This window comes from Camelus ferus, chromosome 9 (assembly GCF_009834535.1).
Source record: "Camelus ferus isolate YT-003-E chromosome 9, BCGSAC_Cfer_1.0, whole genome shotgun sequence".
Classification (NCBI taxonomy): domain Eukaryota; kingdom Metazoa; phylum Chordata; class Mammalia; order Artiodactyla; family Camelidae; genus Camelus; species Camelus ferus.
This window is the reverse complement of record NC_045704.1, coordinates 12,459,841-12,477,042: the sequence shown is the minus strand read 5'-3', so window position 1 is coordinate 12,477,042 and position 17,202 is coordinate 12,459,841. Positions and strand designations below refer to the sequence as shown.

Genomic DNA, 17,202 nt, shown 5'->3' with positions numbered 1-17,202 from the left:
GGCCCAGAGCCTGGACAGGGAGGAGTTGACTAGATAGCTCTAGATGTCAAGCCCTCCAAGATGGTAGATGGGCTGAGACACAAAAGGATGGAGCCACTAGGTGTCCAGGCTTCATGGTTCTGTAGTCCCTGAGGCTCCTACAGGCAGACCCTATGTTGAGTGATGCTGGGAACACAGAGAAGAGCTAGACTCAGCCTCAGGGTGACCAACTGTCCCAGTTTGCCTGGTACCGGAGGTCTCCCAGGATGCATGACTTTCTGTGTTAAAACAGAGTAAGCCTCCAGGCAAACCAGGTTGAAGGGGTCACCTTAATGGCCAATCCCTCGAGGGATTCCAATCTGGAGGGGGAGACATACACCCATACAAAGTGTCACAGTCCAGGGTGAGATGTGCTTTGATGAGGGTTGAATAGGTGCAGCGAGAGGCCCTGCAGACCAGGGAGACGAAGGAGGGTGAGAAAGGTGTTCCAGGTAGGAGTGACAGCTGGTGCCAAGGTCTGGTGACGTGAGGATCTGGCATATTTCAGGAATGTGGGGAGCTTGCAGAGACTGCTTCTCTCTTGGAACTGGCTCAGAGGAAGGATCAGGGAATAAGGGGCTCCCCAAACACCACGCTGAAGGGCAGGGACCTTGTGCGGGGGCACTGGGGAGTCATGGGAGGATTAGGTCAGCTGTGGATGTAGAAATACCTCTCTGGAAACATGTCAGGGACAGGCTGGAGGCTGGGAAGCTGCAGAGGAGGCTGGGGTGAGGGTCCACGTGGTGGGAGGTGAGGTCTGAACTGGAGCTGGGGCTGTGGGGACAGAGAGAAGGGGACAGGGCCAAGAGAGTCAAGGACAGGACTGATGGACTTGCACACAAAAAGGTCTCTAGATAATAGAACAGTGCTCACACCCAGTAGGCATTTCATAATGGTTGACTAACTGGAGAGAGCTTGGCTCCCTTGCTCAGGGGACAGGGCCTGGAGGGGCCAAGCCTCCACTCCCCCACCTGCCCATCTCCCCACCCAGGGCCTTCCAGAAGCGGCAGCAACAGCAGAGCGCCCTGAGGGTGATGCAGCGGAACTGTGCGGCTTACCTCAAGCTGAGACACTGGCAGTGGTGGCGGCTCTTCATCAAGGTGAGGGCACCTGGAGAGGTGGCCCAAGCGGTGAGCAGACAGGACCTCAGGGGCAGGTCTGCTTGGGCAAGTGACTTCCTCAGTTCTGGCCTCAGTTTTCTGTATCTGTAAAATGGGACTAGTCAGCCCAGCCTTTGTCAAGAATCCTGACAGGTGACAAACAAGTGACCAAAAAATCTGACTCAAACCAACATGGAGAAAAGATACAGGACAGCTTTAGAAGCAGCTGGATCTCGGGTTGAATCGGGGGTCCCCACGACCCCCTAGGATTCAATGATTCGCTGGAAGGACCCCCACAACTTTAAAAAGTGGTTACACTCATGGCTTTGGGTTATTACAGTGCAAGGATGGAGATTAAAATCAACAGTATAAGGTGCACAGGGCAGAGTCCAGGAGAGACCCAGCACAAGCTTCCAATTCTCCACTCCCAGGAGAATCATACAGATAGCACTTAATTCTTTCAGAAATGATGTGTGAAAACACATGTGGATATTGCCAACCAAGGAAGCTCACCCAAGCCTTAGTGTCTAGGGTTTCTGTGAGGGTCAGTCACATAGGCATGGCTGACTGTCCACGTGGTTGACCCTAGTTACTCCAGCCCCTTGACCCCAGATGTCAAGGTAAACAAAGTCACTCTTATCAGGCAGGATATTCCAAGGATTTAGAGATTATCTCCCAGGAGCTGGCCAAGGGCCATTCCTTTCTTTGAAATGTGCAGGATTTGGACAACCCAGACCTGCTGAGTTAACTGTTTCTGGCGCAAGGGCCCAAAAAATGATGTCAGTCATTCGACATTCTGGGCCTGCCATCTGATTTTTCACGGTGATGATCCCTGCAGACTTTTCCCCCTTGGGGGGCCACCAGCTAGGCCAGTGTGGGTCTTTTCTCATCTCTGAGCTCCAGCCAGAGTCATATGACCATCCCAGAACCAGTCCCGACACATTAGATGATCCAGGCTGGTGTCACACTCCTGCCCAAACCAGAATGGCACAGCCAAGTGTGTGAGCTTGGAGGCAGGTGTTTCCCCCATGGGAAATCAGAAAGGAGGAAGGAAGATGGAGATTTGGAGGCAAAAACACAGCTGTTCAGTGTAATTCTGAATACGATGTCTGAGCTGTCAGTCTCCAGGCCCTTAGCCTGTGTTAACTGAGTGCCTTCTCTGTGCCAGTAACTTTTGAGGGGCCAGTGATAAAATGGTAAATAAAAACAGACCATGCCCTGCCCCATGGAGCCCACAGTCTAGGGCTGGGGTTGGTAAACTGCAGCCCATGGGCCAGACAAGTATTTTTGTAAATGCCCATTTGTTATTATATTGTCTGTGGCTGTTTTCACATTCCAGCAGCTGAGTGGAGTAGTTAAAACAGAGACAGACTAGTCGCAAAGCCTCAAATATTTCCTAGCTGGCCCTTTAAGAAAAACTGCCTCTACCGTAGCAGAGTCTGGGGGCAGGGGGTGTGGCTTACCAGGCATCCCAGAATAAATCCCACAAACTATTAGAAAGTTACAGCTGTGATCAATGCTATGAATTTGTACCAAAAAGAGATAATCGAATAGAAAAAGAATCAAATAGAGGAGAAGAGAATTAGAGCTGAGCAGAACCCAACAGAAAGCAACAGAACAGACACGGTCGGAGTGTAGCGCACTTAGCAAGGGGGAGGGCAGTTTTGTGAAACTTTCGTTTTGGTTATTTCTGGGTGAATGCCACCTGTCACTCCAGCCTGAATCACACAGTACAAAGTGCATCTCTCACTCTGGAACTTGGGTTAAAAACTTTGGGGAACACTGCGCTAGGGAATAGCGGCAGCCCTGCCTCTCTCTTTACAAAAGGATTGCGTTGCAAAAAAAGGAACACATTTAGTGTCGCTTGTCTTGTACCCAGGCTGTTCTGGGGTCTTTGCAAGTGTTAACTTCTTCACTCATTTCGAAAACCCTGCGAAGTAGGGGCTGTTATCGTCTTCATTTTATAGATGAGGACACTAATGAGCTTGTCCGAGTTCACCCAGCCAGTAGTGGACGAGCTGGCATGGGAACCCGAGAATGGGGCTGTACTCAGAGCGGGAGCTCTTAGCTTCTGAGCCCAGAAGCCTGGCACGGTGGGAGCCAGCTGGTCCACCACCCCGCCTGTCCCCCTAGGTGAAGCCGCTGCTGCAGGTAACGCGGCAGGATGAGGTGCTGCAGGCGCGGGCTCAGGAGCTGCAGAAAGTGCAGGAGCTGCAGCAGCAGAGTGCCCGCGAGGTGGGAGAGCTCCAGGGCCGGGTGGCACAGGTAAGGGGCGGGGCCACTGGGTGAGGGCAGGGTGTGGGCGGGGCGTCCAGCGGTGGCGGGGTCGGGGTAGATTGGGGGCGGAGGGCCAAGGTTTACTGGAGCCAGAACAGAGGTGGAAACTGGTGTGGTTGAGCAGTGAGGTGCAGGGAGCAGGGTCATGGGGATGTAGCCAGGGTACTGGGTCGGGGTTGGGCTGGTGGCCTCCGAGCGAAGATGCACTGGGGGCTGGACCGCCATCGGGGCAGGGGAGGGCCCGGCTGGGTGGCAGGGCTACCGTATACAGGCGGTGGACTTTTCACTGTTGCCAGTGTTTCTGGCATCTTAAAATAGTGCTGAAGCAAACCCCTTCTTGAGTGTTTTCCTGTTTGCCTTTTCGGAATTATTTCCTATGGTTAAATTTCTGAGCATAGAAGTAGAAAACAGAATGTAAGATGATAGAAAGTCCTCTCTGGGGCTATTTGAAAGATGGACTGGAGATGAAGCGACGAGGCTGGGAGGCTGGGAAGAGAGTCTGTTGGGAGAGATGAGGCCCAAGCCCGTTAGGGTTATAGGGACAGAGAGCGTCGGGGCAGGATGGGTGGAGTGGGGACGATGGGCTGTAGGGAGGTGAGGGAGAGGGAGGCACCCAGGGGTCTGACTCTGTGACTAGGGGGTTACAGGGTCATCTTGAGATGGTGAGCAGGTTGGGGGATTGTCTTCCACCCTTCCCCCCTCCCCCCCACCCAGGCCTCAAATGGCAAAGTAAATCAGGGGGCAGGAGGGACCTGGGGATCCACTGAGGGCCATCCTGGGCACCGCCTGATGACCACTGCCTTCCTATCTCGTCCCCAGCTGGAAGAGGAGCGTGCCCGCCTGGCAGAGCAACTGCGAGCGGAGGCAGAATTGTGCTCTGAGGCCGAGGAGACCCGGGTGCGGCTGGCAGCCCGAAAGCAGGAGCTCGAACTGGTGGTGTCGGAGCTGGAGGCCCGTGTGGGCGAGGAGGAGGAGTGCAGCCGCCAGCTGCAAACAGAGAAGAAGAGGCTGCAGCAACATATACAGGTCTGGGCCCTGCCCCGGGTTTCCTGAGGCACCTCCCCCTACTGTCTACTCCACCCCACCCCAACCTTTGCTTCAGCAGACGCTGTCTCTTTTGGCCATGAATTGAAAGAAAGAAAGAAAGAGAGAAAGAAAGAAAGAAAGAAAAAAAAAAAACCAACTCAGCTCAAAATGGCTTAAACAAAAAGAATACTTTTTTTTCCTTTGCTTCAAATAATGGGAGACTCCAGAATGGATAAGCTTCAGGCATGGCTGGATCCAGGTGCTCAAGTGATAGCCTCAGTATTGTGCCTCTCTCCCTTTCCTGACTCCCTTTGCCTCAGTGCTACTGCATTCAAAGGCAAGCTGCCCTCCCGTGGTTCCCCTTCAAAATCCAGTTTGTATTTTCCACTTAAGGTACATCTCAATTCAGATGCTAAATTTTCATTGGCAGTACTTTATCTGCATTTGTATTTCAGAACATCTTCAGTGGAAAAGAGTAGATGAAGGCCCCCAAGTTGTTCCAAACATACGTACAATTTTCCCAGTGATTGAATGACTGGTTTTAAATTGGAAAGAAATTCAATTAAATTGAGAATTCAGGTCCTAAGTCATACTGGTTACATTTTAAGAACTCAGTAGTGTTTTAGTCACCTCCTCTTGACCCCACTGGGGAGGAATCCTGCCCTAGGGTTATGAAGATGGCCTAACACACCCCACCTGATCCTGGACAGATGCAATAGACAGCAGGTTACTAGTTATACATCCCCACAGCCTGAAGGAGGCAGACACCATGCCACAGACTCACACTGGAGTTGCACTCAGGAATGGAGTGAACAAGCCGCAGCTGTGGGAGGGTAAGGTGACCCCTGGTTCCTGCAAGAAGATGTGATTGGTTTGTTTAAATAACCGGCAGGACCAGCAGGTAACTGAAGTTCACTACACACAGATGTGTGGGTACCATGTCTGGTCCCCATGATATGGAGGGTTATTTGGCTAGGGGACCTTGTCTTTGGTAGCAGGATGGGTAGGAGGACTTGTGGTTAAGCCATTATAGGGCCTCCCAATTCTACCATATAAAGCCACATATAATATGGAATTTTAAAAAATTGAGGTATAATTAACATATAACATTATATTGTAACTTTTAGTATATAAAACATGTAATATATTTTATATATTATATATAACATAGTATTATATAATTATAATATATTAGTTTCAAGTGTACAACATAATGATTTGATATTTGTATATATTGCAAAGGGATCACCATAGTAAGTCTAATTAATATCTATCACCTTACATAGTTCAAAAAATATTTTTCTTGTATTGAGGACTTTTAAGATCTACTCTGTTAACAATTTTCAAATACACAATAGAGTATTATTAATTATAGTCGCCATGCTGTACATTACACAGCTGTGACTTATTTTATAACTGGAAGTTTGTCCCTTTTGACCCCCTTCTCCCATTTCACCCATCTCCCCCAGTACAACGCTCACCTCTGGCGACCATCAGTATGTTCTCTGTTATCTCTGAGCTGCTGGTTTTTTCTTGTTTTGTTTTTGATTTTTGGATTCCACTGATAAGTGAGCTCCCATGGATCTGTCCTTCTCGATTCTGACTTACTTCACTTAACATAATGCCCTTGAGGTCCATCCGTGTTGTTGCAAAATACTGAATCTTAATTTCCATTCTCACACTGCAGATGCCACATGTGCCCAGTCACTGCCATAGCAGACAGCGCCTGTCTCTACGACATGTTTATTTATTGTTTATTATCTTCACACGCATGCGAGAATGTAATTTCCACAAAGACAAAGATTTCTGTCTCTCCTCAGTGCCTCGAACAGTGCCTGGCACAAACCAGGCACTCAATAAATGCTTGGGTTTGTTTTTGTGGGGGTTTTTTGGGGGGGTGGTTCTTGTTAATTTATTTTATTTTTCTTAAAAGTTATACAACTGATGGGGGTAGGGTATAGCTCAAGTAGTAGAGCGCATGCTTAGCAGGCATGAGGTTCTGGGTTCAATCCTCCTCTAAGAATAAATAAACCGAATTACCTACCCCCACCAAAAAAAAAAAGTTATACAGCTGAATTTCTCAAAATAACATTTTAAACCTAAGAAAATTTAAATTCGAATATACAGACTAACATTTTTAGCTAATCAAAACTACAAGTATTTCACAATTTACAAAATTGGTCTCTGTGATTGATATTTCTTTTGCTTCAGAGAAAACACAAATCATATTTGTCATCATAATAGTCCATTCATTAATGCCTAAAATCTAATAACCATGTCAAAGCTCTAACATGTCAATAAATGCTTATTGAGCTAATGAATGAAACAGGAGGACCAGTAGGGAGTGGATCCTTTCCCGCCTCGCCCATAGTGTGGACCCGTCTAAGCCACAAGCCCCAGGGTTGGGGGCACAAGCCCCAGGATTGGGGGGCTGGTGTCAGTGAACCATTCCCTCCACCCCCATCCTTCCCACCACACTCCCGCACCCCGGCCTTGGGTCCTCACCCCTGCCTACCCCCTCCCCCAACTCCAGGAGCTGGAGTCCCACCTCGAGGCTGAGGAAGGAGCCCGGCAGAAGCTGCAACTGGAGAAGGTAACGACAGAGGCCAAGCTCAAGAAGTTTGGGGAGGATCTGCTACTCTTGGAAGATCAGAACGCCAAGCTGAGCAAGGTCAGTGGCCCAAGAGCTCCCAAGGGCTGGGGAGGTGGGCTCGCTGGTGCAGATGGTCCCCAACTGAATGGGCGTGGCTGTGTCCCAATAAAACTTTATTTATAAACTCAGGCAGTGGGCTGGATTTGGCCTGCAGGCTCTGGTTTGCAGACCACTGAGCTTAAAGCAGACTCAACCCAGATTCGAGGGGAGGGGAATGCGACTCTGCCGCTGTCTGGGACACAGTGAAGGATCTGGCACTATCTTTAACCTGCTGTAGCCAGGACTGAGCTAGGCACAGGGGATGTGGCATTTAATCATCTAGAGAACAATTTCTGCCCTCAGGCATGAAGGAAAGGGGATGCTGGATGAGTCACCCCAGGAAATAAACATAACCACACGTTGTGAACTAATTATAAACTGTCAGAAAAGAACAAAAAACTGCCGAGCGGGGTGGCCTGACCTGTTCTAGAGGTGGTCAGGGCAGATTTCCCACAGGCCACAGTGCCTGAGAGTTGAGAGCTCATGGCTGCACCAGAGTTTTGAGGCGCATTCCTTTGATGCAGTGGCTCTTCTACTCTGTTCTTTCTTTCCTTTGAAGGCAGTGCCGACCCACTGCACTGATTTCCAGAACCTTTCACAGGTTGAATAGCACTGCTCCAGGCCAGGGCTTCTCAAACTCTCCTGTGCACGCACACGAGTCACACGGAGAACTTGTTAATATGCAGATTCTGATTTGGCAGGTCTGGGGTAGAACCAGAGATGCCATTTCTAACAAGATCCCCTTTGGTGCTTATGCACCATTGGTCCATGAACCCTCTTTGAAGTAGGAACAAGGGCCCAGCACTCACGCAGAAATGCAGCAGATGGAGGATGTTCGCTGCAGTGTTGTTTATAATAGCAAATGATTCGAGTCAGGCTCACTGTCCAATGGTCTGGCGATGGGTTAATGAATGGGGGTGTCCTTCAAATAGTGGGAGTCTCCACTGCAGTGAACAGGTGGGGACAGATAGGGGTGGGCTGGGTCAGTGGACCCTAGAGCATGGGAAAGGAGGCAACTGGTGTGGGAGCAGGAGTGTTGGGGAAGGGTGGAGATGAGCGGGAACGCAGATGGGAATGACACTGCCAAAGATGAGGGTCAGGTGGAAGCTGCCACAGGCCCACTCCTGACCTCCCCCCACACCACCACCACCACCCTCAGGAGCGGAAGTTGTTGGAAGAGCGTCTGGCTGAGTTCTCATCCCAGGCGGCCGAGGAGGAGGAGAAAGTCAAGAGCCTCAATAAGCTTCGGCTCAAATACGAGGCCACAATTGCGGACATGGAGGGTGAGTGCCCGCCCCCCAGTGGAGAGCTGTGCATGCTCCAGCGGGGAGCGGGGTTGAGGGGGACTTCAGGCGCTGTGGGGACTCAGTGGTCATATCTGCTAAATGGGGCAGGAAAGCTGGCGCGGGACAGGTGTCCTCTCGGCTCTGGTTATTTCTGTGTCCCCAGGTCCAATTCTTTTACTATCTCATCATGTCTTGGGTCACCCTATCTGATGGTCCCACTAACTTTCGTGTTTGTTTGTTTGTTTTTTAAGTCTCATTGTCCCTTGCTATTGATTCAGACGCAGAAACAGAAGGGAGAGAACCCAGGAAGAGGCTGGGGAGGCAGGGAGGACAAGGCAGGGCAGAGAGAGCCAGAGAGCTGGAGCAGGGGCTGTCACCGGGTGGCGGGGAGGACAGCAAATGGGGTCTGGCACCGGGTCTTGGGGACAGTGGGTGGGCCCAGGGAAGGGGAAGCGGGAAAGAGGAGGCGGGGTGGAAAGATGCACAGCTCAGCATTTAGCCCCCAAGTGCCAGGGCGAGTGGGTCGGCTCCCTTGCTCACTGGCCCCCGCTCCCGCCTCCAGACCGCCTCCGGAAGGAGGAGAAGGGCCGCCAGGAGTTAGAGAAGCTGAAGCGGCGGCTGGACGTGGAGGGCTCAGAGCTGCAGGAGCAGATGGCGGAGCAGCAGCAGCGGGTGGAGGAGCTGCGGGTCCAGCTGGGCCGCAAGGAGGAGGAGCTGCAGGCCGCCTTGGCCAGGTGCGGGGGCGGGCTGCCAGCGTGGGGGGCGCCCCAGCGAGACCCTCCTGGGTACAGAGCCTGGCCCAGCTGCTCCCAAGCCATGCACACGCCACCCTACTTTGAGCCTCGGTGTCCCCTTCTGTAATATGGACAGAGTTCCAAACCTACCTGATTACCAGAAAGCCGAACCGAAACCAGGCCCTAGGTGTCTAGTAACTTGCACGGTTCTGAGTGCATCCTGGGGGCTAGAAAGTGCTATTTCTTCTCCTCCTGCTCAGCCTCTCAAAACCCAACCACCCAGAAGCCACTGTGACTTGATAAGTGGTCTGACTGTCTTCTGAATCATAATTTTTTTTTAATTGAAGTACAGTCGATTTATAATTCTGTGTTAATTTCAGGTGTACTCCATAGTTATATATATGTATATTCAGTTATATATATTTTTCCCCTTTTCATATTCTTTTTCATTATAGGCCATTACAAGATTTTGAGTATAGTTGCCTGTGCTCTACAGTAGGACTTTTCTGTTTATCAGGAATCATAATCCTTATAACTAGTCATTCACAATTATTGAGTGTGCCAGATAAAGCACTCAGTGTTTCAAATGCTTTTTACCCACTGTGACTCACGCGGTCCGAGGCGCCCTTGTGTACGGGTGCAGCTCGATTTCAGAGATGTTAAAATGTAGGGAAAACATGCATCTTGGAATCGATGGGACACGGGGCTCGCAGAGGGTGGTTAACAACACGCACCCTGGAGCCTGATTTCTGAGTTCCAATCCCAACTCATCCCCTTTTGGGCCATGTGACCTCACCCAAGTGACAGCACCTCTCTAGCCTCAGTTTCTCCATCTGTAAAATGGGGGTGATTATAGAAGCCACTACTGGGGTTAGTGTGGGGATTAAATAAGAAAGTGCTTATAACATGCTTGGCACACCCTAAGCCCTCCATAGATGCTGCATGTCTGTTCCTACCTTTTTTTTTTAATGGAGGTGCTGGGGATTGAACCCAGGACCTTGTACATGCTAAACATTCGCTCTACCACTGAGTTATACCTTCCCCCCTACTTTTTATTTTTGCTATTTTTTTCCCCCTTCTCTTTTCTATTCAGGTCATATACACATAAAAGACACCATTTTAAAGTACAATTTAGGGAAGTGGGTAGAGCTCAGTTAATTAAAAAAATTTTTTTAATTAAGTGTACAATTCAGTGGCGTTCGGTACACTCACGATGTTGTGCAACCACTACCTCTATCCAGAACATTTTCATCACCTCCAAAAAAAAAAAAAAATCCTATTAAGCAATCACTACCCGATTCCCTCCTCCCCTCAGCTCCTGGCAGCCACCAAACTGCTTTCCATCCATGTAGGATTTGCCGATTCTTACTATTTCACAGAAGTGGAATCATGTAACACACAGCCTTTCGGGCTCTTATTCTCATTGCCTTCCTCATGGCAGCCTTGTGAAGTAGGGTGGGACTGCCCTCCCACAGACCAAGAGCCTGTAGTTCAGAGAAGGTGTCATTTGCCAGGGCAGGTGGCCCAGGAGGGGATACAAACCGTGATCGGCACATCTCCCTGAGCTGTTCAACCCACAGTCCACACTGCCCCTCCATTCAGATTCTCTTTGAAAGAGGCAGTTCCCATAGGGGTTATGAGGAGGGATCCTGGGGTTGGCTCTGCCACTCACTGGCCATGTAACCAGGGCAAGTACTTTCCTGCTCTGTGCCTCAGTTTCCTTGCTGGACATAAACTTTATGTGAGATGATAAAATAAAGGGCTCCTGAGTGGCAGGAACTTAGTAAGTGTCCCTGTGATTACTGGTGGTGTCAGTTCCCGTTTTACAGCTAAGAAAGCTGAGCCTCTAAGTACTGGAGGCGCATGCCCAAGGATAGAGCTGGAATTTTTTTTTTCCTTTTTTTTTTGAATTGAAGTATAGTTGATTTACAATGTTGTGTTGGTTTCTGGAGTACAGCATAGTAATTCAGTTATACATACATATTCTTTTTCATATTCTTTATCATCATAGGTATAAGCTATTGAATATAGTTCCCTGTGCTATACAGTAGGACCTTATTTTTTATCTATATATTTACATATAGTAATGTGTATCTGCAAATCTCAAACTCCTAATTTATCCCTCCCCCTTCCCCAGAGCTGGGATTTGAACCAGGGATGGGCCACCCCTAAAGTCCACGTCTGACCTCATCAGCCCCAGAAATCATTCCTGAGCCCTGCCTGCCCCTGTACCAACCTTCTGGTCCTTGTCCACCCACTAGGGCGGAGGAGGAGGGTGGGGCCCGTACCCAGCTGCTCAAATCCCTGCGGGAGGCGCAGGCAGGGCTGACTGAGGCCCAGGAGGACCTGGAGGCTGAGCGAGCAGCCAGGGCCAAGGCGGAGAAGCAGCGCCGGGACCTGGGTGAGGAACTCGAGGCACTGCGGGGCGAGCTGGAGGACACTCTGGACTCCACCAACGCACAGCAGGAGCTCCGGTGAGGCTGGGCTGCCTGCTGCTGGTGCGGGGCGGGCACATGCAGGGCTGGGTTGGGGGAGAGAAGGATTTGGATCCAAGCTCTCCATCTGCATGAATGTTTAGTCATTCAACAACTGTTTAGTGGGCACTGTCCCCAAGTCAGGGACAGAGTTGAGTCAGACTCAGGCATTGCCCTCAGGAACTCCAGGCTGGGGGTAGGAAGTTTCAGCCAAAGACAAGACCCAGTTCAGAACAAAGTGAGCTTTAATGGAGTAGCACAGGGCATCGTGGATGATAAGAGAAGGCCTCTGGACCATATCTATGGGTGGGAGTCCAAGAAAGCTTCCTTGAGAAGGGGCCTTTTGCATAGGGCTTTGAAAGATGAATAGGAGCTCACCCTTAAAGCTACACTCCTCCTGCAACATCACCACCCAGACCCCTAGGGGAATGTAGAGTGAGGTCCCCATCCTTGGAGGGAAAGAATAAAAGGGGGCACAACCAGCAGTTGGGGGCTCCCCCAAAGTCCCAGACTTCTTCTAGTCTGAAAGTTTGTTCCCTGTCCCCCTTCCCCTATAAAAGTTCCAAGAGGGAACAAGAGGTGACGGAGTTGAAGAAGGCACTAGAGGAGGAGACACGCATTCATGAGGTGGCGGTACAGGAGCTGCGGCAGCGCCACGGCCAGGCACTGGGAGAGCTGGCGGAGCAGCTGGAACAAGCCCGGAGGGTGAGTGGGGGTGGGGGCAGGGGGTTCTGGGGAGCCATGCAGAGGGGAAGCAAGATTCTGGGTTGGAAGAGGACCTCTGGCTATTTCCAGACCAGCCCATCTCTCTGGGGTTCTCTCCTCATATATTTATGGTCCTGTCCCATCTTTCATTCAGCAAGCATTCATTGAATACATACTCTGTCCCTGGGATGGTACTGGGGACCCAGCTGTGAACCAAACAACCAATACCCCCTTCCCTCATGGAGCTCACATTTTAGCAGATGAGGCAGAGAGTAAACAATCTAAACACATTCATAATGTGTACTGGGGTCATAAGTGCTGGGAAAATGCTGGTGGGGGAGGGTGTGTTGTGATTTTAAATAGAGAGGCCATGGAGAGATTCTGTGAACAGTGGCCTCTGAGTGAAAAACTGAGGGAGGTGATGGGTGAGCCATCCCAGCATCATGGGGAAACATATTCTGGGCAGAGAGAATAGCCAGTGCAAAGATCCTGAGGCAGGAGTGTGCCTGGGTCTTTAAGGAACAGTGAGAAGTTTTAGAGGGGATAGATAGTGCAAAGGTTCTGGGGCATGCACTTGCCTGACCTGATAAGAAAGAGAGTCATAAATAGATGCTGTCTCTCTCCTCAACAAGGGCAAAAGCGCATGGGAGAAGACCCGCTTGGCTCTGGAGGCCGAAGTGTCCGAGCTGCGGACGGAGCTAAGCAATGTGCAGACTGCGCGTCAAGAGGGTGAGCAGAGGAGACGCCGCCTGGAGTCACAGCTGCAGGAGGTGCAGGGCCGGGCTGGTGACGGGGAGCGGGCACGAGCAGAGGCTGCTGAGAAGCTGCAGCGAGCCCAGGTGAGTGGGATAGCCAGGTCAGGGGTGGTCTCTGCTGTGTGACTTTGGGTGAGATGCCTACCCTCTCTGGGCTTCTGTTTGATCCACATCAACCCTATTGCCCCTTCCAACTTTTCTAACATAATCACACATAAATAGCTAGTATTTGATGAATGGTTATTATACACCAAACATCCTGTGTTACTAAAGCCTCCTGATGCTCCTTTGAGGGAAGTGCTAATATTGTTCCCATTTTACACACAAGGAAACTGAGGCCCAGGGAGGTGAAGTTGATTGTCTAAGGTCCCTCAGAGCCAAAGCTCCAATGAATCCAGGCATGACTGACCCTGTAGCTCTTAACTCTTCCACAGTGTCCACCTTCTACCTTCTTATCTTCTGGCCTTAAATAATCTACAGTCTGATTAGAAAAACCCAGTGTGAATACTTGGAACTGTGTGAGGACAGTATCACACTGTGACTTTTAAAGACATGTGGGTTTTTCATTGTAATTTTTTTATGTTTTTTTTTAACTGACCAATCCCTGTTTATTATTGAGAATACAAACAAGCAGAAAGAATGAAGGAAAGAATGGCTTTTTATTCCCCAACCCTACCAGGGAAGAAGACCATTATAGATTTTAACTTCCAGATTAAAATAGTGTATTAGTTAGGGTAAAAGTTAAGCTGCTATAACAAAGAGACCCCAGAATTCATCAGCTTGAATAAAAGACATGCGCCTTTCCCTCTCAAGAAATAGGCTCAGAGTAAGCAGTCGAGGCTGGCAAGACATTGTGCTCCATGAGATCACTCCATCATCCCTGAGGATGTTGACCTCACCTTCAGAGTAAAATCTGGATGGTGGGGACATATGTGCTCCAGCTCAGGAAGGAGCAAAGAGAGGAAGAGACAAACTTTGCATACATCACTTGGCTTGCATTCCATTGTCCATATCATCATCACATGATCACAGCCAATTGCAAAGGAGGCTTGGAAATGTAGTTTCTAGCTGGCAGCCATGCGCTTACTTAACAGCCTGTCATGGGATCAGGAGAATGGATTTGGAGGGACAGTTAGGGTCTGCCCCAGTGGAATCATGCTACGTAGTGGTCCCTGTACTAAGCACTTTATATATTACATAAATAAAAGTGACATCAAGAGTAGAGTTTGGTGGCTGATAGCAGGAGTTCTAGGCTGCACTATTCAGAAGAACTTTATTCCATGTTGGGAATGTCCTATAATTGCACTATCCACCTGGCTATCGGGCACACAGCATGTGGCGAGTACAACGGAACTGGATTTTTATTTTATTTTATTTTAATTACTCTAAATTTAAATAGCCACCTGAGGCTAGTGGCTACCCTGTTGAAGAATACAGCTCTAGAGCCATTCTGCCTGGGCTTAAATCTCAGTTTCACCCTGCAGAGCTATGTGACCTTAGGCAAATTGCCTAACCTCTCTGTGCCCCAGCTTCCCTTTGTGTAAACTGAGACTAATAATGGTATCTACCACATAGACTTGGTGTGTGGATTCAGTTAGCCTGTACTTGTAAAGCATTTAGCGTAGTTCCTGGACTCACAGCAAGCTCTCAGAAACTGACAGGTGTACCTATTTATGGAGCACAAGATATATACCAGGCACAAAGCAGAACTTGATCTTCTCTGCTGGGCAGAAATCATTTGCAACTCAGCCAGTCTTCTTCGCATAACTTCACAGGGTAGCTCAACGAGAGTTTGCTTCCCTTGGATAGTGAGGTGAGCCTGAGGTGAGCCTGAGGTGGGCCTGTTAGACAGTCTTGTCCCATCAAAAGGACGCTTGGTCATTGCCTCGTGTTATTTCCAAGTTTCCAGACCAGTTTTCTTACCAGCCAGAATTTGAACCCAATCTGGCTTGTTTAGTGAACCTTGAAAAGGGAGAGAAGGAGTTGCAGGTTAACACATGCGGGCTGGAGACAGTCATCCAAGAAACATTCACTGAGCACCTACTGTGTGTCAGGCCCCTTCATGGGCCGTGAGGTCCCAGCAGGGGACAAAGCAGAAGAGGTCCTCCTCTGGTGAAGGCAATAGTCCACGGAGTGGAAGGTGGGGAACCACTTCCTGACTCCTACAGCAAAGGAACCCGAGGCCAGGAGCTGTACCCAGTATCATCATGGTGATGATTTGGGTGCGGTGGGAATAGCTGGATTGAAATATAACACATACCATAGAATTCACCCATTTAAAATTTACAATTCAGTGATTTTTAATATATTCACAGAGTTATACAGTCACCACCATAACCTAATTTTAGGACATTTTCATCACCCCGAAAAGAAACCCGGTATTCCTTAGCTCCCATTCCCCAATAATACCAAGGCTGCCCCAGCAATCACTGATCTATTTTCTGTCTCTTTAGAGTTTCTATTCTGGACATTTCATATATATGGAGTCAGACCATACTTGCCCTTTGGTGTCTGGCTTCTTTCACTCAGCAGAACGTTTTCAAGATTCATCGGCATTGTAACATCTATCAGTCTTTTGCTATTTTTCATTCCCAAATGATATTCCTAATGAGACCACATTTTGTTTAGCCATCATCTGGGAATGGACATCTGGGTTGTTTCCGCCTTTCAGCTACTGTGAACAGTGCTCCTGTGAACACCCCTGTCTGCGTTTTTGCATAGACATCCGTTTTCATTTCTCTTGGGTACTGCACCTCGGAGTGGAATTGCTGGGCTGTTCAGAGACTCTACCTTTCACCACTTTAAGGAGCTGCTAGACTGTCTTCCGCAGCTGCATCATTTCACGTTCCCACCAGCAGTGCATGGTGGGGATTTGAGGTGGGGGAGCAGATGGGGCAGCTGGCTGTAAGCCATCGTTAGAAGGTGTCCCTCCCCCACAGGCTGAACTCGAGAATGTGTCCGGGGCACTGAGCGAGGCCGAGTCCAGAGCCATCAGGCTGAGCAAGGAGCTGACCAGCATGGAGGTCCAGCTACACGATGCCCAGGTGACCCCTCACCACCTGCCCACCCCTCCGCACCCCAGGCTTCCCCATCCTTCTGCCCACGCCTAACATCCATTCTCCCATCCATCTCCAGGAGCTGCTGCAGGAGGAGACCAGGGCGAAGCTGGCCCTGGGCTCCCGGGCACGAGCCCTGGAGGCTGAGGCGGCAGGGCTGCGGGAGCAGCTGGAGGAGGAGGCAACTGCCAGGGAGCGTGCAGGCCGGGAGCTGCAGACTGCCCAGGCCCAGGTGAACAGTCCTGGAAGGGGGTCTCAAGAGGACACCTAGTCTACCAACCTGCTTCTCCTGGGTCCCCTGGCTCGGGGTGGCCCTGTGGCCCAGTGTATAATAGGCCAGACCCCTGCAAGCCATACTCACCTCTGTCTCTCCCTGTGCCCCAGAGCCTGTCTGTGCAGAGCCCTGTCCCTCCTGTCCCCGATTCTCTATCCACACGGCCCCAGCCTTGCTCAAACCTCATCCTCTGCCACCTGAATCCTCATCTCAGCCTCCTTTCAAACCTCCCTGCCTCTAGCCTCTCCCCTTCCAGCTCAATCCTTCACCTGGTCTTTCTACCCCCAGAGCTGACCCTGCCCTTCCCTCCCGTGGCTCTCCCAGCTTCCCTTGGAGAAAACCCATGCATCTCAGCTGGATGTTGGAGGCCCTGCATTCTCTGGTTTTTCCCTCATCTTTAGCTGTGTTTATCTCTCACCTCTCTTTCCCAACTTCACTTGGAAAAACCCATTTCCTTCTTCAGAACTTAGAATTAGCCTCTCCTGTTCTGAAAAAACCCTAACCACCCACCTCTGAGCTCCCACAACCCTTCTTTCTCCTTTGTCCGCACTCCAGTCACCCTTGCTGGAACTGTCTTTGCCCATGAGTCCCCCCACCAGACTGGGAGCTCCTTGAAAGTGGGACTCCATCACAGTTACATCTGGGTCCCCAGCGTAGGTCAACATAGGACCTGATGTACGGAGGGCCTTCAGAAATGCTTGTTGAATGAATGAATGATGAATGCATGTCTGAGAATATCCTTCTTTAACTTGAAAACTCCTATGCATACTTTAAGATCCATTGCAAATGCCCCCTCTTCTAGGAA

General features: G+C 50.0%; 1 protein-coding gene across 6 annotated transcripts in view; it reads left to right on the top strand.

Annotated features, from left to right (window-relative positions):
• MYH14 (myosin heavy chain 14) overlaps positions 1-17,202 on the top strand; it is a 74,893-nt gene that overhangs the window by 38,751 nt on the left and 18,940 nt on the right. For all 6 annotated transcript variants that reach the window (XM_014560781.2, XM_032487633.1, XM_032487632.1 and 3 more), the window contains 11 exons: positions 1,010-1,118; positions 3,252-3,383; positions 4,215-4,421; positions 6,955-7,092; positions 8,273-8,396; positions 8,962-9,133; positions 11,395-11,607; positions 12,168-12,312; positions 12,945-13,151; positions 16,007-16,111; positions 16,203-16,355. In XM_014560781.2, the coding sequence (XP_014416267.2) occupies positions 1,010-1,118; positions 3,252-3,383; positions 4,215-4,421; positions 6,955-7,092; positions 8,273-8,396; positions 8,962-9,133; positions 11,395-11,607; positions 12,168-12,312; positions 12,945-13,151; positions 16,007-16,111; positions 16,203-16,355 (1,705 nt within the window). The remainder of the gene's footprint in view (positions 1-1,009; positions 1,119-3,251; positions 3,384-4,214; positions 4,422-6,954; positions 7,093-8,272; positions 8,397-8,961; positions 9,134-11,394; positions 11,608-12,167; positions 12,313-12,944; positions 13,152-16,006; positions 16,112-16,202; positions 16,356-17,202) is intronic.